Here is a 24,323-nt window from a genome sequence, read left to right as displayed (position 1 = left end):
TATTTTTATTTTTTATATATTTAATTAATTTAACTTCCATTTGCACAATTTTAATGTAGCCTATGTTCTTCTCCTGGTTGTGAAGGTTAAATGTGCAAACTTTGGCACATATCGGTCAAATCGTGTAGATTTGTATAGAGAACATACACACACACATACATACCATACCCACATTCAATTTTATATATTAAGATTATGCATATTGAAAAATGAAGTAGGTCTGCAACAATAATAAACATATAATGTTTTCTTTATTTTAGCGGTTTTAGATAATGAGGCCTACCTAATTAATAGATATGTAACTGTTACACACTTAATGATGTACTTATTATATGAACATCGCATTTCTAGAAACTTCTCGTCTAATACAGAAGCGTTATTTCTTGTTTTTGCCGACACCAATCTTATGTTCGGTGAAATCATGTTTCCTGCAGCATGACGTAGCATAGCACGCTTAATTTTATCATCTGATAATCTTGATATTAGTCTTGATTTTGTGAGGTTCATAAGTGAGGAAAATTGCTCACATATGTGCTTACTGGCAAATATAGAAATCATTTGCGCCGCAAATATTCGTACCCTGGGATATATTACCCGTCAAAGCGAACTTCCAACTTGGCCCTGTTCACGCAATTCAAAGAACCCCGCGAGAACTTTTCCTCGGTTTAACCAAAGGACATCACAATGGTAAGAAACATTGTCAAACTGAAAATCTATAGACGACATACCTTGGCAATTTTTTGGATAGAATTCGTAACGAGTCTTCGCTATTAGCATCATACTCTTCTTGTACTTCATTCTGTAATAGTAATATACGTTACAAGAGCGGTATGTTGACGTTTTCATGTTCGAGGAAAAGATTGAAAAAGCGAAACGTAGTTGAGCTTTTTTAATTTCCGAGAACATGAAAACAAACATACCGCTCGTGTATCGTACATTATTTTGTGCGAAGATCGTTTATTACATACCTGAAAGACGAATTTCTAATTAGTTCCAATGAAATCTCCATCTTGGTTTCTGTTTAATGACAACAACTTCGGAAAACCAAAATATCTTTCTTCAACATTGTTGCTATAAAATGTTTTCTGTGTTTACTATACTCCAGCAGGCCGTGATATACGTCTGTCTCTTTTTCCCCCCAGTCTATAAATGCGAACTTAAAACAAACGGTAAGGTTATGTAATGATTTATTTTTCATTTTAATATTTTAACAATATTATTTATATAACATATTGCAGTAATAACATCGGCATCTGGAATCTTGTTGATTTTTTCACGGCTTCCTTAATGTTACTTGTATCAGGAATGCAATAAGTTTCGTGGAGTAGTAGACTTTACTTAATTTTTGCAAATATTTAAAAACGATAATTAACATTGCAATTTAGGTGAAATTGCAGTGGTAAGTTTCCAATTTATAATTATTACTATGTTAAACGTCTCTAAAAATAATATGTTAAAAGCCTAAAGCAGTAAAATGAATGTCGCGCTTAAGCGGTAAGAAGAGGGAAATTGTTATGTGTGTTACGTTGGGAATACTGAATGTGGTATTTCACACTTACCGCTTATTGGTTCTGTGCGGAAAACAAGCAAATACGCACGATCTCGCACAAACTTAAATGCAATGCAGTGAGGAAGAACCTCTACAGTACATCTAAACATATACTTATTAGGTTACCATTTAATATCAATAAAACATTTCAATACATCATTATGTATATCAATTAATAATTTCAAGCATTTCACATTGCTTCTCTTTCTAACTAAATGCTTTCCACCTATCAGACAAAGAACATTAACTCCTCCTTCACTACATAAGCAGTCAAGAGTCCAGTCAGGCTGAAACTTACTGAACGACTTCTTATGTATAACCCTTGAGTTCAACAGCGACTTGTACCTGCGTGCCGTACGTGCTCTGAACGGCGCATACGGGCGATGAGGCACGCTTGCGCTCCCGTTGACATCACAGATTACAGCAGGGCTGGGCACATTACGTGATTCTGAGAAATGAGCGCTGTGTGCTTTAAAGAGCGGATCTTGCGAGCGCTGTGACGTATGCATATTATACGTCATTCAGTGTTAAAATGTTATGTTTTATTTAACGACGCTCGCAACTGCAGAGGTTATATCAGCGTCGCCGGATGTGCCGGAATTTTGTCCCGCAGGAGTTCTTTTACATGCCAGTAAATCTACTGACGTGAGCCTGTCGCATTTAAGCACACTTAAATGCCATCGACCTGGCCCGGGATCGAATCCGCAACCTTGGGCATAGAAGGCCAGCGCTATACCAACTCGCCAACCAGGTCGACTCATTCAGTGTTGGTGCAGTGGTGACTCTGCAGTATAATAGCGAACTATGAAGACGGAGCTTCCGCTCATACAGTAAAGCGGCCCGCTACTCCCGTTCTTTTTAATGTATCATGGGAGGAGGAGTTCTTTTTTCGTAGAGAGCAGTGGATTAGCAAAGTGTTTAATTTGTCATAAAACACTCCAACTGATTAAGAAGTTCAATATCCAACGGCATTATTCCTTACAACATGCTACTGATTATGACAAATATGTTGGTAATGAACGCCATAAATTAATACAACTTAAAGAAAATGTTTCTCAGGTACATTATATTGCATTATAAGTTATTATACATTTAGTAATATATAATTTTAAATTATACAAGTATTATGTTATATCATAGTATAGTATACTACAGTTCATGTTATATTATATTATATTGTATTATATTATATTATATTATATTATATTATATTATATTATATTATATTATATTATATTATATTATATTATATTATATTATATTATATTATATTATGTATTAACAGGATGACAATAATGCACTTAGTGAATCGGCTATGAGAATTAGCTACAAAAATTTGCCACGAAATTGCAAAGGAATGGAAAACATTCAACGAAGATGAATTCATCAAGCGATGTTTAATTATATTGGCAAAATAAATCTGTCCACAGTAAGTAGGGGAAGTGGAAGCCATACGCCTTCTCGTAGAACCGTGGTGAGGAGATTGCAATATGTGCGTATGGGTTATGTAAATAAGCCTAATGATTTGTGTGTGTGCATAGAGCGAAGTTTATTTCATTAAATTAAAAAGAGTGTTATAAAAGTCTATACTGTACAATGGATTGATGTAATATCCTTATAAACTATTAGGTACCCACAGACTGAATGAACAGAACAACCGTGGCTCTTGTTATATTAATGCAGGGAAGGTAGCTGTAATGTTTGTCCGCCACTGCGTGAGCGTTCTGCTCCGGCTTGCCTTGCGGAGCGAGAGCAGCTCTGACCGGCTAAATGGAGCCGCTCTCATGCCCGGCCCTGGATTACAGTCTGTACAAAACTAGAGAGGTATTGACGGTTCTCTCTCGCACACGCGGAAAGGGAGCGACGTTGTGAAGTTGTGCGGTAGTGCAGTGCGTCTCTTTGCGCCACTTGTCTGCAGTGTCGGAACTACAGTAAGCAGCTGACACGAAATCGTAAACTCATAAATTTGTATCATACGGTAGTCTCTGACCAGACTAATATAATAATAATAATAATAATAATAATAATAATAATAATAATAATAATAATAATAATCAACACTTCAGAACAAAACACGTGCTCGCTGCGAAACAGTCCGCAACGTCGGCCTGTTGTCATGGTCTCTGATTGGCTAGTTTGAGCGGTTGCCATGGTGACGCTTAGAAGCCGCTGAACTGTCAATACCTTTCTAGTTTTGTATAGACTGTAACCTGATCTACTGTTTGGCCAGCAGCTCGACACCTCTGAAAATTGGGGAAGTCAGGTGTAGATTATCAGACTATCGAATCCAGTGACTAAATCATTTAAGCCAGGCCTGCACAAGGTTTGCGCTTTCCGAGCCGGCTCACAGTTCATGAGCGGAATGCAGATATTAGCTGCGCTCTGTATAAGAGTGGACTGGAAGAAGGGGTGATCTCGTACAAAATATACACAAAAGGAAGTACTATTACGAGATTCATGAAATGAATTCTCGTTCAGTGCTTGCAAAACTATCTTGGACTTATTCATTAATACTGGAATATTTATTTTACAGAAATAATAGAAATTTTATACCTACTTAAATGTACAATATCATTTTGTTATATTTTTATTTATCAGTACATGAAAACGAGATTTTATACTGTTGACAGCTGAAAGGAACAGTAGCCTACTGATCGTAATGAAACATCAGATACAGATGTTCGATGCCTGCCTTTATTAATGTTGATTATAGAAAACAGTTGCTCAATAAATGTTGAGCCAAACATAGCAATCATTTTCACAGCCAGCCTGTGTAGTCGTGGATATTATTGCTAATCTTTAGTCTTGTAAAACTCAACCAGGCTAGTAGTATTATTCAAACGATATTTAGCCCTTAGGTCACATTGAAGATCAATAAGTCCGAGCTGTAAATCGTTAAATGTTATGTTTTATTTAACGACGCTCGCAAATGCCGAGGTTATATCAGCGTCGCCCGTGTGCCGGAATTTTGTCCCGGAGGAGTTTTTAACATGCCAGTAAATCTACTGCCCATGAGCCTGTCGCATTTAAGCACACTTAAATGCAATCGACCTGGCCCGGAATCGAACCCGCAACCTCGGGCATAGAAGGCCAGCGCTATACCAACTGCGCCAACCAGACCCACCTGTAACTTTATATGACACTGTTTCAACTTGTATTGAAGGAATTTATTATGATATCTTTAAACTTCTTTCCAATTAAGACAAGATTTTTAGTAGGTTATTTTACGACGCTTTATCAACAGCTTATGTTATTTAGCGTCCGAATGAGAAGAAGGTGATAATGCCGGTGAAATGAGTCCGGGTCCAACCCCGAAAGTTACTCAGCATTTGCTCATATTGGGTTGAGGGAAAACCCCGGAAAAACCTCAACCAGGTAACCTCGAACCCGGGCCATCTGGTTTGGCGGCTAGACGCGCTATATTATTATTATTATTATTATTATTATTATTATTATTATTATTTATTTATTTATTTATACTGGCAGAGTTAAGGCCATAGAACCTAAAACTTAGAAAGAAGTCTTGAACAATGGAAATCAACTGCAGAACAATATGGTTTAGATTTAAAGATAAACACCGAGAGTCCACACCTGTGGAGTAACGGTCAGCGCGTCTGGCTGCGAAACCAGGTGGCCCGGGTTCGATTCCCGGTCGAGGCAACTTATCTGGTTGTGGTTTTTTCCGGGGTTTTCCCTCAACCCAATATGAGCAAATGCTGGGTAACTTTCGGTGCTGGACCCCGGACTCATTTCACCGGCATTATCACCTTCATATCATTCAGATGCTAAATAACCTAGATGTTGATACAGCGTCGTAAAATAACCCAATATAATATAATAAAAATAAACACCGAGAAAATGTAATAAAAATATTCAGGGTACACGATGAGGATTGGAATATAAAGCTTTCAGTTATACATTTTGAAAAGTTAGTAAGCTTCAAATGGAAAAAAAAAGTGACAGGGGTTTTAGGAAATCCCTATAATAGAGTGTAATGTCTACTTACTTACTTACTGGCTTTTAAGGAACCCGAAGGTTCATTGCCGCCCTCACATAAGCCCGCCATCGGTCCCTATCCTGTGCAAGATTAATCCAGTCTCTATCATCATATCCCACCTCCATCAAATCCATTTTAATATTATCCTCCCATCTATCCCCCCAACTAACACTCTATATGCATTTCTGGATTCGCCCATACGTGCTACATGCCCTGCCCATCTCAAACGTCTGGATCTTAAGTTCCTAATTATGTCAGGTGAAGAATACAATGCGAGCAGTTCTGTGTTGTGTAACTTTCTCCATTCTCCTGTAACTTCATCCCGCTTAGCTCCAAATATTTTCCTAAGCACCTTATTCTCAAACATCCTTAACCTATGTCCCTCTCTCAGAGTGAGAGTCCAAGTTTCAAAACCATACAAAACAACCGGTAATATAACTGTTTTATAAATTCTAACTTTCAGATTTTTGGACAGCAGAGTGGATGATAAAAGCTTCTCAACCGAATAATAACACGCATTTCCCATATTTATTCTGCGTTTAATTTCCTCCCGAGTGTCATTTATATCTGTTACTGTTGCTCCAAGATATTTGAATTTTTCCACTCCTTCGAAGGATAAATCTCCAATTTTTATATTTCCATTTCGTACCATATTCTGGTCACGAGACATAATCATATACTTTGTCTTTTCGGGATTTACTTCCAAACCGATCGCTTTACTTGCTTCCAGTAATGTCTACACTGGAATAAATTCTATTAAATTAATGGAATTAGGATAAATACAATTTTCCAGTACCTGTTTGCTTTTGGTACTAGTTTTCGTTTTACATCTCTTAAGTATATTTCTTTTTGCCAATTGTTTTGTCTGCACAAGTTCACCATTTTCACATTATTCTCTTACGCTCTCTCTATAGTTATGCTTATATTGTGCACTTGTCTGCTTTGCATCCATGTCAAAGCACAACTGAATAACTTTATTTTTTAAATTATATTGAAACCTCCATGAATTATAATAAACTCTTTCAAGTATGTTATGTAGCCTATAATATTTGCGGACTTCCTTTTCGTATGCGAGTAAACTCGTTTAAGATGGCTATACTCATTCAATTGTCATTTTATCAGATATGTTTATTTATTTATGTACTTCAGACTACGTTATAATCCCCCTTCTAAAAGAAATCAATGCACAAATTGCAGCTGCCATTTTGAATTGTCCTCGTTAACGTCTTGGCAGCTCCAACAATTTACGAAACAAAGCAAATTCCATGATCACCACGGCATGGCGCGTCCTCAGGTTGCGGATAGAGGAGGCAGCCTCCAGATATGGAGGGTAGCTGCGAATATATTGAATAAGTAGTCGTGGGCAGCCGATATGGGGTGGTCCTCCAGCTTGGGGGTTGGGCGAAGGGCTAACAACCCATCACCGTAAAAAACAGCTTGTTACGAATCCCTACAATAAGCCTCGCAATGGGACTGATTCTCTGGCACGACCACAGCAAAGGAATAATGTTTTGAGATTTGGCACTTGGAACGTAACTAGTCTTTATAGAACAGGCGGGGTAACATTAGTAGCAAAAGAACTAGCTAGATATAGAATAGACTTCGTGGGAGTACAAGAGGTTAGGTGAGATGGGAATGGAATATCACAAATAGGAGATTATTTGTTGTATTATGGGGAAGGAAACGATAATCACCAATTAGGAACAGGATTCTTTGTTCATAAAAGAATAAAATCAGCAGTAAAAAAGGTCGAATTTATCAGTGACAGGTTGTCATATTTAGTACTTAAGGGTAGATGGTGCGACATCATAGTTATAAATGCTCACACCCCTACAGAAGAGAAAGACGACCATATAAAGAATAGCTTCTATGAGGTATTGGAACATACTTTTGATCAGTTCCCTAGATATCACATGAAAATTTTAATGGGGGATTTCAACGCTAAAGTAGGACGGGAGGATATTTTTAGACCAACTATTGGAAAAGAGAGCCTACACGCAATTAGTAGTGACAATGGAGTTAGATTAGTCAACTTTGCCATATCGAAAAATTTAATTGTCAAAAGTACAACATTCCCCCATAAGGATATACATAAATATACTTGGACTTCTCCAGATGGATTGACACACAACCAAATAGATCACATCTTGATAGATAAACGGAGACATACTAGTTTAGTAGATATTCGAACTTTCAGGGGTGCAGACTGTAATTCTGACCATTATTTGGTGATTGGAGAATTAAGAGAAAGATTATCAGTAGCCAAGCGAGTAGAGCAACAAGTTAATATTACTAAATTCAATATTTTGAAATTAAAGGACGAGGAAGCTAAGCAAAATTATCAGGTCGAAATTTCGAATAGGTTTGCCACTTTAGAAAGTTCAGACGAAGTTGAGAAAGAATTAGATGTTAACAGCGTGTGGGAAAATATCAGAGATAGTATCAAAATTGCAGCTGAGCAGAGCATAGGTTATTATGAAACTAAGAAAAAGAAACCGTGGTTTGATGAAGATTGTTGCATGGTAGTAGAAAGAAGGAAACAGGCAAAATTGAAATTCTTACAGGATCCAGTTGAGGAGAAGAGAGATAATTATTTCAATGAAAGACGGGAAGCAAGTCGTACACTTAGGAATAAAAAGAGAGGTTACTTGAAGGAAAAACTGAATGAGGTAGAAACAAATAGTAAGAATAAAAACATTCGAGATTTATATAAGGGTATAACGGAATTTAAGAACGGATATCAGCCAAGGGTAAACGTGATCAAGGATGAGAATGGTGACTTGCTTGCAGACTCTCCATCAATCCTAAACAGATGGAAAAACTATTTTGCGCAACTACTAAATGTACATAGGCCAAATAGAAATGATCGGGAAGAAACTGAAATACAAACTGCTGAGCCATTTATACCCGAACCCACGCTTTCAAAAGTCGAAATTGTGATAGAAAATCTGAAAAAGTACAAGTCTCCAGGTATCGATCAAATTCCAGCAGAATTAATACAAGAGGGTGGAAGTGCATTATATAGCGAAATTTATAAACTTGTACTTGCTATTTGGGAAAAGGAAATTGTACCAGAACAATGGAAGGAGTCCATAATTGTACCTATTTTTAAAAAGGGGGACAAAACCAACTGTGGTAACTTTCGAGGAATATCACTTTTGTTGACGTCGTACAAAATTTTGTCCAATATTCTTTTGAGAAGATTAACTCGGTACGTAGATGAAATTATTGGGGATCATCAGTGTGGTTTTCGGCGAAATAGATCGACTATTGATCAGATTTTTTTGTATTTGACAGATAATGGAGAAAAAATGGGAGTATAAGGGTACAGTACATCAGTTATTCATAGATTTCAAAAAGGCATATGACTTGGTTAAGAGGGAAGTATTATATGATATTCTTATTGAATTTGGTATTTCCAAGAAACTAGTTCCATTAACTAAAATGTGTCTCAGTGAAACATACAGCAGAGTCCGTATAGGTCAGTTTCTATCTGATGCTTTTCCAATTCACTGCGGGCTAAAGCAGGGAGATGCACTATCACCTTTACCTTTTAATTTCGCTTTAGAATATGCCATTAGGAAAGTTCAGGATAACAGGCAGGGTTTGGAATTGAACGGGTTACATCAGCTTCTTGTCTATGCGGATGACGTGAATATGTTAGGAGAAAATCCACAAACGATTAGGGAAAACACAGAAATGTTACTTGAAGCAAGTAAAGCGATCGGTTTGGAAGTAAATCCCAAAAAGACAAAGTATATGATTATGTCTCGTGACCAGAATATTGTACGAAATGGAAATATAAAAATTGGAGATTTATCCTTCGAAGAGGTGGAAAAATTCAAATATCTAGGAGCAACAGTAACAAATATAAATGACACTCGGGAGGAAATTAAACGCAGAATAAATATGGGAAATGCCTGTTATGTGGGTGTGTTTGATTGTTGAAAGGTGTTGAAGAGTGGAGTCAAATAGTGTGTGTGTACTGAAATTGATCTGTGTGTTGAGAATTTGATCGAGGTGTGTTTTAGTGTGTTTGTATATTTCATATTGTTCTAGTGTGTTGAGTTTTTGGTTCTTGGGCTGTATGTGTAGGATTTCCATGTCTGCATTTATGTTATTGTATGTATGGTTAGCATTGGTTATGTGATCGGCATATGTAGATGTATTGTGTCCTCTGGTTATTGCTTTAATGTGTTCTTTGTAGCGTGTTTGGAATGATCTGCCTGTCTGTCCTATGTAGAACTTGTCGCAACTATTGCATGTGAGTTTGTATACACCTGTGTGGTCGTATTTATTTGTTTGTGTTTTTTGTGTGTTGAGATGTCTTTGTAGTGTGTTTTCTGTTCTGTATGCTATGTTGTATTTCTGCTTTCTGAATGAAGGTGCGATCTTATGTGTGCTTTTGTTTTCATATGTTAGTGTGATGTATTTCTTGTGTTTGTGTTGTGTTTTTCGTGTTTTTGTGTTTAAGTTTTTGTTTTGTCTTTCTTATGATGTTGTCTATTATGTTTGGGTTGTAACCGTTTTCTTGTGCTATGTATTTGATTGTGTTCACTTCTTCATTGTAGTGTTGTTGGCTCAAGGGTATGTTGAGTAATCTGTGTACCATTGTCCTGAATGCAGCATGTTTGTGTTGTGTGGGGTGATTAGATGTGTTGTGTATGTGTGTGGCGGTGGCGGTGGTGGTTGGTTTTCTGTATATTTTGAAGGTGTGTTTGTTGTCAATTTTTGTTATGGTGATGTCTAGGAAATTTATGGAGTTGTTGTTTTCAAGTTCCAGTGTGTATTGAAGTTTTGGGTGTAATTTATGTATTGGTGTATTTTGTGTATTTGTCTTTTGTTTTCTTTGTATAGTATGAGTATGTCGTCTACGTATCTGTGCCAGTATGTTATGTTGTCTGCATATTTGTCATGTTCATTGTTGAGTATGTATGTTTGTTCTATGTTGTGTAAAAATATCTCTGCTGGTATGCTGGATATGGGTGATCCCATTGGCAATCCTTCTGTTTGGGTGTAGTATTTGTTGTTGTGTGTGAAATAGTTTTGCTTTGTTATGATGTCTGTGATTTCGATGATTTCTTCGATGTATTCTTGTGGTGTGTTGTTTTCTATGAGCATTTGACTCCACACTTCAACACCTTTCAACAATCAAACACACCCACATAACAGGCAGAGAAGTTCGAGATGACGCCAAGATCTAGTAGGCTCTGAGGATGGTGCATGAAGCACTGAAACAGCTGTAAGCCAACAAATTTTACATAATTAGCACAAGTAAGTCCGCTAGTTAATCAATTAATTATAATAATGTACATAAAATAATAAATAATATAATAATTCAATGTAGCATTACTTATAATGACAAACATTGCACTGTAAAATTAAGATACGAAAATAGAATTACTGTAAATTAGGAATAAATGCAGTGAACAATTGTAGTGTTTGAATTACAGGGATTTACAGCAATTACACAGCCAAAGTTACTTTTATTACAGTCTGTCTCATATGCAAAATAACCACCTGTAGTAGGAAATGAAAGTCACACAGCAAAGATAGCCATATACAAAACAATGTGTCTGTAAGCTCTCACAATCCAGTATTTAGCCAGGTTAAACTCGGCATGTGCAGCAAACTTTGGTTTGTTACAGCCAATAAGATTTTCTCTGCTGCAATAACAAGTAAAAATACTAGGAAAGGAAGGAAAGAATATGGGAGGTTACACCCACAAATAATATTATGAATAATTTGAAAAGTTTATTTAATCGACAGTGTTAGACTTATTTTGTGTTAAGTGAAACTTGATATACATTTATTTAGATATATAATATTGGATTTTACAATATTCAAGCAGAGGGTGCATACTGCTTTACAAGGCGGTCAAATTCTGCCTCCTTCTGCATGTACTCCTTTATGAAAGGATGATCAAGATGTGAATCTTTCAGCTGACTCAGATATCTGTTTGCAACCTGAAATAATACAACACAACCAATAAATTATTATAAAGAAGACAAATCTGAAATTAAATTAATCTCTTATAATCACATGTATCCTAACATAACAAGGTACAGTCCACACCTGTAGAGTAACGGTCAGCGCGTCTGGCTGCGAAACCAGGTGGCCCGGGTTCGAATCCCGGTAGGGGCAAGTTACCTGGTTGAGGTTTTTTCCGGGGTTTTCCCTCAACCCAATACGAGCAAATGCTGGGTAACTTTCGGGCTGGACCCCGGAATCATTTCACCGGCATTATCACCTTCATATCATTCAGACGCTAAATAACCTAGATGTTGATACAGCGTCATAAAATAACCCAATAAAATAAAAAAAAAATAACAAGGTACAACATAATTTAATTAATGTATTGCACTGCTTCCGATAATGTCTTATTTAACAATGTTGAATCTAATACAGGGGAATCTTATCAGAACAGCGATAGTTATGACTTCTAGAAGAACATACAAGCTAGGAATATGAACACAATGTGACTTATAAACTGAAAAAAGTACCAAATAATGTGTGTATAATTCACAGATCATTAGGCAACGAAAAAAGAAATAAATATAAAAAAGAAAATTCTATAAGACAATGTACAGTAGTGGCAAAAAAAACCGGACCGACCCTTGTAGCTGATTTCAGAGCCTTGTTCACTCCAGAGCACGATAGACTGGTAACTAAGACTTTCGTGGTTCGAATCCTGCCTGGGAAGGAAACTTTTTTTTTTTGTTCCTTATTCAAATTTATTCCCAATACTTTTCGATTGCCGGTAAAATTCATGTTCTGGGAATAAATTTGAATAAGGAACAAAAAAAAAAAAAAGTTTCCTTCCCAGGCAGGATTCGAACCACGAAAGTCTTAGTTACCAGTCTATCGTGCTATGGAGTGAACAAGGCTCTGAAATCAGCTACAAGGATCGGTCCAGTTTTTTTGCCACTACTGTATATACCTCTTTTAATGTACGGATGTCAAACACAGACATTAAAATAAAAAGAAATCAAAGCAAAAACCAGATGCATTACAGGATAGTACAGAAACATATCAGATTAAAATTACATAGTGTTCTTACTCTTCCAACTCTCATGTACGGAAGTGAAATTTGGATCCTTAAGCAAAGAGAAATCAGCAGATTACGAGTTGTAGAAATGAGATACACGAGACGAAATGTCAGATGTACTTTGTTCGACCACTGGAGGAACAAAGATTATTTTCGAACTCCATATGAGCTATTCCATCTCAAATCGACCGAAATATAGAGAAAATTGACCTTACAATTTCTAAATGCAATGAAACTTTTTTTGTCCGTTGAAAACTGTGATACAATACTTTGTGCAAAGTTTGAGGCATCAGAACTTCATAGTGTTTACATTAAAAATATTTAAATTTATCGTATTTTCATAAAATTAGCAACTTTAAACTGTTGTGGCTCCGAAACCCTTTCACCCAATGATCAAAATCATGGTTTATTTTGTTGCTGAGAAATTATAGTTTATATTGACATGTAAACAGTTTTTCTTACTTTTTGTGGAAATGGAGAAATTTAGATTTTTCTTCTTTAAGACGCCTTTGCCCACGAAAAATATTTTTAAAATATATGGTTAGATTCCGAATTGAAAGTACAAATAAACACATATTTTTTACTGGTGCACCGTTGATAAGAAAGTATTGAAAATATCAAATAAAGAAAATAAATAGTATGCACGTGAACCAGCTGACTGTAGGTAGTCGAGACAAGCAAGGCCAGGAGACAAACATGTGATGTGTCGTCTAGCAGTCATGGCTGGGCTAGCTTTATCACAAGTTTTCATAACCACAGGAGTAAAATGACGCCCAATGCTCGCTTATCTTCAGCTCTCGGCCAGTGCGTGGGGTACTGCGCCGTTCAAGTCTAGGCGTGTGAAAATAATTTATTTAATACCCTCGAAACGTTTTGCCGAGCCACTAGCAAACAATGCCAAATCCCTCTTAATAATGCAAGGTTTTTCTCAATATTTTTTTACATTTTTACAAATGGGCAAAAAGCCTAAAAGTAAATAAAATCAGATTATCTGTCTCTTTGTATACAATAAAAATAAGTATTACTTCTTAACATAACCTACTAAATGTCAGCTTCAAAATAAGCTCCCGTTCAATGTTCTGCAGTGAATGGTTCCAGAGTTCTGAGCGCTGAAAGAGGCTTGTTTTTATAAAATACGCTAAATTTGTCGCTCAATAGTACGAAAACCGTTTGACTTTCGATAGTATATTTTTGAAAATGCACTCTCCTCAGCACCTTGTATAAATAGGGAAAAAATTAGAGTATTAAAAAATGCGAGGTTTTTTACTGATCGATTTCATATGGAATAGCCCATATGCAACCACTGGAAGACAAACTATCTTCATATTGAGAAAGATGGCTCTAACATGTATCCAGAATGTCACGAAACAGGATACCAAAAGTACTCTTACAGTATCACTCATAAGGACGATGAAGACAAGGACGTCCACAGAAAAGACTTCTAGACCCTGTTTAGCTGAGAACAAAATGGGTCAGCATGGCCTAGTTTCGTCCATGGTGTATGATGATGATGGTATCAACTGTTAACTTTAAAAAAAAGAACTTAACAGGGAAATGAGAAGGTCCGACTAAAATTACCCACTTAAAGTAGTGACACATATACATAACCAAAAAGTCTCTTCTCACTTTATAGATCTCTTGGATATGGAACAACAAGTTTTGATGGAGAAATCATTGCAATAAGTGAAAGTCTCAGGAATCTTCTATTTCACATCAATAAATTTAAGAATGCAGTTATGTTGTCAGACTCCAAAGCAGCTATTCTATCAATAGTCTCTAAACACACACCTTCATCTCAAACAGCAGAAATAACTAAAATGCTCTCTCAATTAATATCACTCAATAAAAGAATTGTATTCCAATGGATACCATCCCATTGTGGAATCCTGGGAAACGAGAATGCGGATGCTTTAGCAAAGAAGGGCAGCACTGCTAGTTACAGACCTGTTACTAAATCTACGTATTACTCTGTGAAGAGATTTATTAAATCTACATACTTAGACTTCAAGAAACAAAATTTGATAACACAATCTCAAGGGAAAAAATGGAACTCTCTGCATCATAATCCACAGTTAATTCCCGATTACCACGAAAATGTCTGTAGCTGCATTTAGATTGGCCAAACACCTGCATAGAATTGGAATATATCAGTCCCCTAACTGCCCATTGTGCAACTCAAACCAAGAAATGGATTCGGAACACCTCAAAATCTGTGCTTCAGTGGCTGGCCATGATAATATCTTTGAAAAATATTGGAGTGCAAGAGGTCAAATGACTTTATTGTCAAACGCCTGGCATTAGAAAACAACAACATAACCAAAAAGAAGGAAAAGCTTTGAAGAAAATTAGTGTACCTCTGGTGGCTTTCCCGTGTGCTGAGACAACACAATCATGTTGATAAGAGTGTCTGGATTATTGCTGTCTTTGTCCAGTGACTCATGAAGGGAAGATTCTGCCTCCTCATACTTCCCTTGCCCAAGGAAACAAGTTGCTTGCCCATTAAGTAGTAATGACGTGCTGCTGTGCTTGTCACTCATCTCTTGGAATATGTAGTAGCCGTCTTGTAGCCTTTCACCACCCTAAAACACATTTATATATATTAAATTAATGTGTGTGCGCATGCCATGTATACAAGGTGAACTGTAAGTATTGTCATTAATTACAGAGAGGTATTCTTTGAAATATATTGTGAATTTTATTAGTAACAACAATGTAATTTATTCGTCACAACAATAATTCCTTTCTACAATTCACCTTAACGCTCTCGTCAACAATTGGATCTTCACTCAACACAGTATTCGTTATAGCACTCCACCGACGACAATGACAATTTACTTGGACTATTACGCACAACAATGAACTGTTAATCTTAACTAATATTTACACAGTACTATTTACAAATCAGAACTATCAGTTCTCAGTTCACAGTTCTTCTATCTCAGTCACTCGAGTTCACAGTATCTCGAACCACAGACCTTCAGAGACAGTTCACTGTACTCGAACTCGGGTCCCTCCAACTGCGGTCCACTGCACTCGAACTCAGGTCCCTCCAACTGCGGTCCACTGCACTCGAACTCAGGCCTTCGGATGCTGACGCAGATGCGGACGCACACTCGAGTCGAACTCCGGTTGGCTTGCTTGCTCTGGCTTTCTCACTGACTGAATAACTGAAAACTCTGCTCTAGTTCGCTGGCGCCTGCTCTTTTATAGCAAAATCATAGTTGCGAGAACCTTCTACAGGTGTGTAGAGAATTATCTCAATATCTCTACATCGACAGACGTCTGGAATAGTCGAGAAGGTCGTTCCACATCCACTGCGTCAAGTAGCAGCTGCGCGCAGACTCGTTGCGTTGACGTAATACACCCTCTCTCTTCTCTCCACCGCGCGACGTCACTCAATGTTCCGTGGAGCCTGTGCGATCTGCTTTCTTGCGGGACGCTGGTCGTGAGTTCGATTCTCACGTCGCTGTCACATTGCCCCCTCCTTAGGGCTGCTCGTCCCGGGCAGTCCCTTGGTAGGCTGCTAATCGGTCCAGATGCACCACCATCATCTTCCCTCGAGGTTGTCGCTGGATCCGGTACACCACGTCGTTGATCCGGGTCACCACGCGGTATGGTCCATCCCAGGCACGCTGCAGCTTTGGTGATTTCCCTTTGGTCCTGGTAGGTCGATACAGCCACACCAGGTCGCCCTCCTGGAATCCTGCAGAGTTGGCTAATCTGTCGTAGCGCACCTTCATCCTGTCGCTGGCCATTTTGAGGTGCTCTCTGGCCAGTTGGTGAACTCCATTCAACTTCTCGGTGAGTTCTGCCACATAGTCAGTTGCTGGCTGGTCGGCGCTGGGTGGCGTGCCAAACAGCAGATCACAGGGCAGGCGCAGCTCTCTCCCGAAGACCATGTTTGCCGGTGTCATCCCTGTTGTATCGTGGACCGAAGCTCTGTAGGCCAAGAGGAACAGTGGGACTCTGGCATCCCAGTCTCGTTGATGGTTGGACACCACCTTCCGCAGATGCTCTTCCAAGGTTTTGATGTAGCGTTCCACCATACCATCGGACTGTGGGTGGAGGGGAGTGGTCCTGGTTTTATGCACCCCCAGACGCTCGAGCAATTCTCCCATCAGGTTGGATTCGAAGTTGCGCCCCTGATCGCTATGCAATTCCCGGGGCACCCCGAATCGGCAGATGAAGTTGTCAAGCAGCGCTTCGGCCACCGTCGAAGCCTCTTGGTTAGGAATCGCGTACACCTCTGGCCATTTTGTGAAGTAATCCATGGCGACTAGCAGGTAGCGGTTCCCGCGATCCGTGACCGGGAACGGTCCAGCAACGTCGATGGCGATCCTCTCAAAAGGGGCTCCCACGTTGTACTGCTGCATGGCTCCCCTGCTGCGGGTCCTTGGTCCGCGACTGGCTGCACAGGTGTCGCATCTTCGGCACCATTGTTCCGTGTCGGTTCTCTGATGCAACCAATAGAACCTCTGCCTTAACTTGTCCAGCGTCCTGTTGGCTCCCAGGTGGCCTCCAGTCACTCCAGCATGAGTCTCCTCCAGCACTTCCTTCACCTTGCTCCTGGGCAGGACAAGTTGTTCTATGTGGGTCCTTCCATCGGCCGACTCCCAAATCCTCTTCAGGATACCGTCCTTGACAGTGAAGGATTCCCACTGGGCCCAGTAGCTCTTGTAAGTGGTGCTACGGTTGGCGATATCGGCCCATACTGGTCTCTGGCCGGACTCCACATCACGTAGTAGCTGTCCAATGTTTGGGTCCTCCAGCTGCTCCCTCCTTATGGCGGCGTTATCCCATCCTGGGCTCGGCTGGGCGGCAATTGCTCGGACTGCGTGGGCGCCATCCCGCTCTTCTACTTTCAGGCAGTGTTTACAGCCATCCGGGCACGGGCGTTGTGATAAGGCATCAGCGTTGGAATGTTTCTTCCCTTGTCGGTGTTCGGAGGTGAAGTTGTACTCCTGCAGTCGTTGAACCCAACGGGCGGTCTGCCCCTCCAGATTCTTGAAGCCCAATAGCCAGGTGAGTGCAGAATGGTCTGTCCTCAGATGGAACTCCTGGCCATACAAATATTTGTGGAAATGCTTCAGGGCTTCCACAATAGCAAGAAGTTCTCTACGGGTCACGCAGTAGTTTCTCTCAGCCTTGGACAATGTTCGGCTGAAGTAGGCAATCACCCTCTCTTGCCCGTCCTGTTCCTGAGAGAGTACTCCGCCGATGCCTACGTTGCTAGCGTCCGTGTCGAGCGTGAACTTCCTTCCAGGGATGGGATATCCCAGTACAGGAGCAGTGCAGAGCGCCTCTTTCAGCGACTGGAAGGATGACTCCGCCTCGTCTGTCCACTGGAATTGTCGTTTCTCCTCGGTCAGCTGGGTTAGAGGCTTAGCGATGTTGGCGTACCCAGCTACGAACCTTCTGTAATAAGTGCAGAGGCCGAGAAAGCGGCGCAGCTCCTGCTTGTCCCTCGGTCTAGGCCATCCTCTGACGGCTTGTAGCTTCTCCGGGTCCGTGGCCACTCCGTTGGTCCCTACTACGTGTCCCAAGTAGTTGACCTTCTTCTGGAATAGATGACATTTCTTCGGGTTCAACTTCAGTCTGGCTTGTCGCAGTCTCTCGAACACTTTCCTCAGGTTCAACAGCTGTTCGCCGAAAGTCTTGCCCACCACGATGACGTCATCAAGGTACAGCAAACAGGTGTCGTATGTCAGGCCTCTCATTACAGACTCCATTAGTCTCTGGAATGTAGCCGGGGCGTTGCAGAGGCCGAACGGCATAACGGTGAACTGCCATAGTCCCTGGCCTGTAGAGAATGCCGTTTTCTCCTCGTCCTCAGGATGTAGCGCCACCTGCCAGTATCCTGACTTGAGATCCAACGTCGAGAACCACTCTGCTCCGGCCAGGGTGTCCAAGGTGTCGTCAATTCGTGGAAGGGGAAAGCAGTCTTTCCTGGTGACGTCATTCAGTCTTCTGTAGTCCACGCAGAAACGCAGGTCCCCATTCTTCTTCTTCACCAGCACCACAGGTGATGACCAAGGGCTGTCGGATTCCTCGATGACCCCTCTTGCTTTCATGCCCTCCAGTTGGCTGTCAATCTGCCTCTGTTTAGCTAGAGGGACGCGTCGAGGAGGCTGTCTGATTGGGCGAGCATTTCCGGTGTCAATGCGGTGCTGAACTTTCTCCGTTCTCCCGTAGTCGTTTTCAGACAGACTGAACACGTCCTGAAACTCTGTCAGTAGATCGTGGACTTGTCTTCTTTCTCTTTTGCTTAAATTCGCCGGCAATTCTCGAGCCAGCTCTTTCAGTGATGGGTCTAGATCTGGACGTGGTCGGTGACACTCCTCGTTTTCTGCCAGCGACGTCACAGACACCACCGGCTCGACGTTACCTAGTACAGTTCCACTAGGCACCTCCTTGTCCCGATTGGTGACATTCAGGAGCCTCACCGGTACCACCTTCTGATTCGGGAGTAGGGATCTGGCCACATAAACCCCATCTATCGGAGTTGTTTGCGAATCGAGGAGCAGGTTTCTCTTAGGTTGTCCGTCCAGTCTTGCCGTCACCACCATCTCGCAGCCTGCTGGGATTGTCACTTGATTCTCCAAGGTGAGTCTGCTGGCCATGGGTTGGTCTTCGACGTCCCTCAGGAACACTTCATCCTGACCAAAACGGAGGATACGGCGCCGGACGTCCACCGTTGCATCGAAGATCCGCATGGCGTCGAGTCCCAGGATGACGTCTTCAGTGATGTTGGCGACGAACACCCACATCTCCAGTCTCCTCTTTCCCAAGGTCAAGTCCAGGAAAACCTCTCTTTGGATGGGCAGGTTCTCGCCTGAGGCAGTACGTAGCTCATACCGGCGCAGCGGCGTCCTCCCAGGTAGTCCACGCACGACTTCCGGTCTGGCGATAGTGAGCGACGCCCCGGTGTCTACCAGTACTCTGCATGGGCGGCCTCTTATCCATCCGTCAGCAATCAGCCCATCGTCACATCTTCTGTTAACCGTCTTCAAGATCAGCCGAGGGGATGGTGATGACGGCGCCGACGTGCCCCTCATCGCATCGGCCCCTTTTAGTTTTCCTGTTTGTGACCAGATCGGTCACAGTCCCTCCTCAGGTGTCCAGGCTCGCCGCAGGACCAGCAGGTGGGCACTCCTCGTCTTCGTCGCTCGGGTGATTTCGGTTGACGTTCCTCGACGTCGGCCGCCGCGACGCTCCTAATCCGGTGCGATGCCGAGACGTTCGCCGTCAACTTGGCTGCCTCCATCCTGAGGGCCGCCGCCAGAGCTGCATTGATGGTGCGATGCTCTGCCAAGAGTAGCTGTTGCTTTATTTCTGGGTCTCGAACTCCGCTGCCGAAGGTGTAGGCCGCCTCTCCAGCGATGAAGTCATTAGGTAGGCCCCTGAGCGCCTTATGGGCCAGTTGTTCCACCGCCATCGCGAATTCTTGCAGGGACTCGCCTGACTGTTGGACCCTCGTTTTTAGTTGGGTCCTAAATGCTGCAGCAAGTTGATGGTCACCATAACGTCCCTCCAGGGCCGCCATTATCTCAGCGGCTGTCCCATCTTCTGGAACGCTGTGAAGAATCTCCGACGCCTGTCCTTGAAGCGCGGTCAGCAACTGAGTAGTCTTCTCCGCTGGGGTCCAGCCATTATGTGCTGCGGTGGCCTCGAACTGGCGACGGAATATCGCCCAAGACGTCGTACCGTCGAACTTCGGCGTCTTGACGTTGTGATGTCTGGCTGAAGGCGATGATTCCGCAGGGCCACTATATGGAGTCCTCAACTCTGTGGCCGCTTCTTGCATGGCACGTCGAACTTCCTCGGCAACTATCTGTTTATGTTCTCTAGCCTGGCGATCCACCAACGCGAGAATGTGCTTGTTTTCTTCAGCATGTCGGTCCATCACCTCACTCGTCTGCTCTTGACGACGCTCGAGATCGCGGATTTTTCCGTCGAAATGGTCTACCTCCTGTCTCAACTCGGCTACTGTCTCGTTTATAGTTGTAAAATTCTGGTTTAATTTATCCAGATCGGCCTTAAGTTCGTCTTTCACAATGGCGACAATTCCATCTACGTGGGCCGAAACACTTTCGATTTGTGTAGTGACGTCATCTTTCACTCCGCTTATGTCACTTTTCATCTCTGTTTTCACTTCACTTATGTCGCCCTTCACTTCACTTATGTCGCTTTTCATCTCCGTTTTCACATCACTTATGTCGTTCTTAACCTCACTGATGTGCTTGTTCATGTTATCTTTTACTTCACTAATGTGCATGTTCATTTCTGCTTTCATTTCTGCGATGGCTTGCAGGATCTGCTGTAGGTTCTCCATTGTCGATAATGTCCCGATTCTGACACCAGTGTGAATTTAATTAGTAACAACAATGTAATTTATTCGTCACAACAATAATTCCTTTCTACAATTCACCTTAACGCTCTCGTCAACAATTGGATCTTCACTCAACACAGTATTCGTTATAGCACTCCACCGACGACAATGACAATTTACTTGGACTATTACGCACAACAATGAACTGTTAATCTTAACTAATATTTACACAGTACTATTTACAAATCAGAACTATCAGTTCTCAGTTCACAGTTCTTCTATCTCAGTCACTCGAGTTCACAGTATCTCGAACCACAGACCTTCAGAGACAGTTCACTGTACTCGAACTCGGGTCCCTCCAACTGCGGTCCACTGCACTCGAACTCAGGTCCCTCCAACTGCGGTCCACTGCACTCGAACTCAGGCCTTCGGATGCTGACGCAGATGCGGACGCACACTCGAGTCGAACTCCGGTTGGCTTGCTTGCTCTGGCTTTCTCACTGACTGAATAACTGAAAACTCTGCTCTAGTTCGCTGGCGCCTGCTCTTTTATAGCAAAATCATAGTTGCGAGAACCTTCTACAGGTGTGTAGAGAATTATCTCAATATCTCTACATCGACAGACGTCTGGAATAGTCGAGAAGGTCGTTCCACATCCACTGCGTCAAGTAGCAGCTGCGCGCAGACTCGTTGCGTTGACGTAATACACCCTCTCTCTTCTCTCCACCGCGCGACGTCACTCAATGTTCCGTGGAGCCTGTGCGATCTGCTTTCTTGCGGGACGCTGGTCGTGAGTTCGATTCTCACGTCGCTGTCACAATATCAAACAAAAATGTTTAATACATTTTTTCTCGGTTTTGCTTTCTTTTCGAGGTAAAAATTGATTTATATGTAAATCCCACAAGGGTAGCTGCTCTTCAGTAAGGGTTGCCACAAGACAGCATACTAAACAAATAAAAATAAAAATGTGTATTTAATTTAATTTGCATACTAAACAAGTTGAAAACACAAACAAGTTTCCTGTCCAAAGTCACGGAAATAAAAACAGAATCGAATCTCCCTAAATCTAAAGAAAACATTTTAAGCAGAGAAAACCCTCTAACCTTCGAACCAATTAACATTCAACTAGATTTAGAAGAACCAGTTACAAAATCTGAAACTTCCAAACCTGTACAAAAAGCGCTGGCATTAGAAGCTGTGAACAATAGATACCCACCAGAAGAATGGTTACATATCTACACAGATAGGTCTACTATCGATAACAACTCAGGATCAGGAATTACGTATGCGTTATTCTCATTTTATCAACCGGCAGGACATCATACAACAAATTTTGATGCGGAAAAAAATGGCTATTCATATCTCACTCCAACACCTACTATACAGAATAGATAAATTTCAAAATGCTGTCATTCTCTCTGATTCTAAAGCAGCATTATATGCAATAAATTCATATAAAATGATGTCAATCCAAATTAAAGAATGTCACAAAATGATCCAACAACTTCAAAAACCACAGAAAAGAATTCAATTGCAATGGATACCTGCACATTGCGGAATTGCTGGAAATGAAACTGCTGACTTTCTTGCCAAAAAAGGATCCAATTTAATTCAGAATACAAATACAAGCCTACCTTTTACATCCATCAAAAGACTAATTAAAAATAAATATAAAATCAAGCAAAACCAAGCACTATGTACCAAAGCCAAAGATAAAAAATGGAGCATTTTAATAAAAAAACCAGAAATTATTCCAGAAATCCCACGTAAATCTGCAGTAGCAAAATTCAGACTGCTTACAGAACACGATTATTTGGCCAAACACTTGAATAAAATAGGAATTTACACAAATCCAAATTGCCCTCTATGCAACAAAGAAGAAGAAATGACTGAAGATCATCTACAAACCTGTGAAGTTCTACCTGATGGATCCACCACAGAGAAATATTGGAGAGCAAGAACGCTAATGGCTTCGTTGCCAAAGCCCGGCATTAGATAACAACAACAAACAAGTAAAAATAAAAAGTTCTATTATCAATATTATTATTATTTCCAAAGGAAGCTACCCTTGGGAAGGTAAGTTTAATTAATAATTATTAATAATCTGATACAATATAAAGTAATTAAGGAGTACAGGTGATTATATAAAATCTGAACAGAATATTTCATTACATCTACAATAATAATTTTCGAAATTTTTAAAGATATTTCAAAAGACTTAAAACATTTAACTGAGAATTTTGGAATTGATCCCTTGCTTCTAACAATAGCCGAAAGACTTCAATCTGTCCTTGTATATGACATTAATCCCTAAAGTATTCAATCGTAGGCTCATAGATGGTCTTCTTTTCTTCATGTATCGCTACAGGTTGCTCAACTGTAGTTTTAAAGTGCACAGTGGGATCGATGATAATAATTGCTCTGTCATTTCCTCTATCAATGGCAATGATGTCAACTCGACGGTAACTTCCATCTTTTGCAAGAAAGTAGACTTCTTGGTGAACTCATAGAAGGAAGGAAGACTTCTAGCAATAAGTCCTCATATTGCATGGTGTCTAGTATTCCGGATGAGAGTTCTGTGTTGGCAGAATCCCAAGATGTGGAGTGTTGCGTGTTTTGGAAAAGCCATTGATTTAATTTCCAATATGCTCAATTAATTTGATTGAAAGAATTTTAGTTTTGTCCTTTAAATGTGCAGAAATTTGATCTGAGTAAATGTAACATTTTAAAATTCCTTTGCAGAAAGAAAGTTATAATTGTTCAAATCAAATAACTGCATAGTTAAAGGACAAAACTAAAATTCTTTCAATAATTTATTATTATTATTATTATCATTATTATTATTATTATTATTATTATTATTATTATTATTATACCCTGCTTTCTTACACTGACTGAGAATATTTGGAATTAAATCAATGGTTTTCCCAAAACATGCTATGAAATGTTGGATATAAAACAATTTTTATCCTGAAAAGGAAGCAAAAACAAGCAAAATTCTATTCCACTATTTTGTTTGAAATATCTCAAAGAATAGTCTCCTGAAATTAATTACATTACTTAGAGTTCACTCTGTATATCATATGTAGATGGAATATGCAATTCCTCAAATTATTCCAAGTGTGATTGAAGAACTAAATTAGAAAAATACAATGGAATGTTCTACAGACTATTGGCTTCCTTACAAGGATACATACAGAAGAACACAACATTATTTTGTACCAATGTTAGCTAAGACAATCATACTTACTGTTACTGTTTTCTTTCTTGGTTTGTAAAGCTTTTTCTTAAATAATTCTTGTATTGTTGACCTTCTCCCCGAGAAATTATTTTATCTAACAGTCCACCAACTTTTTACACGAAATTCAAGTACAGGGCTTTATTTATAATATTTCACTGC

General features: G+C 40.4%; 1 protein-coding gene across 1 annotated transcript in view; it reads right to left on the bottom strand.

Annotated features, from left to right (window-relative positions):
- Positions 1–11,280: 11,280 nt before the first annotated feature.
- The window catches only part of epsilonCOP (coatomer subunit epsilon), a 28,068-nt gene continuing 15,025 nt past the window's right edge, over positions 11,281–24,323 (bottom strand). The window contains exons 5-6 of the mRNA XM_069844477.1: positions 14,949–15,173; positions 11,281–11,512 (exon numbers count right to left, since the gene is read on the bottom strand). Of these exons, the coding sequence (XP_069700578.1) occupies positions 11,390–11,512; positions 14,949–15,173 (348 nt within the window). The 3' untranslated portion in view covers positions 11,281–11,389. The remainder of the gene's footprint in view (positions 11,513–14,948; positions 15,174–24,323) is intronic.

This window comes from Periplaneta americana, chromosome 13 (genome assembly GCF_040183065.1).
Source record: "Periplaneta americana isolate PAMFEO1 chromosome 13, P.americana_PAMFEO1_priV1, whole genome shotgun sequence".
NCBI classification, from domain to species: Eukaryota; Metazoa; Arthropoda; class Insecta; order Blattodea; family Blattidae; genus Periplaneta; species Periplaneta americana.
This window is presented reverse-complemented; position numbering and strand designations above follow the sequence as displayed.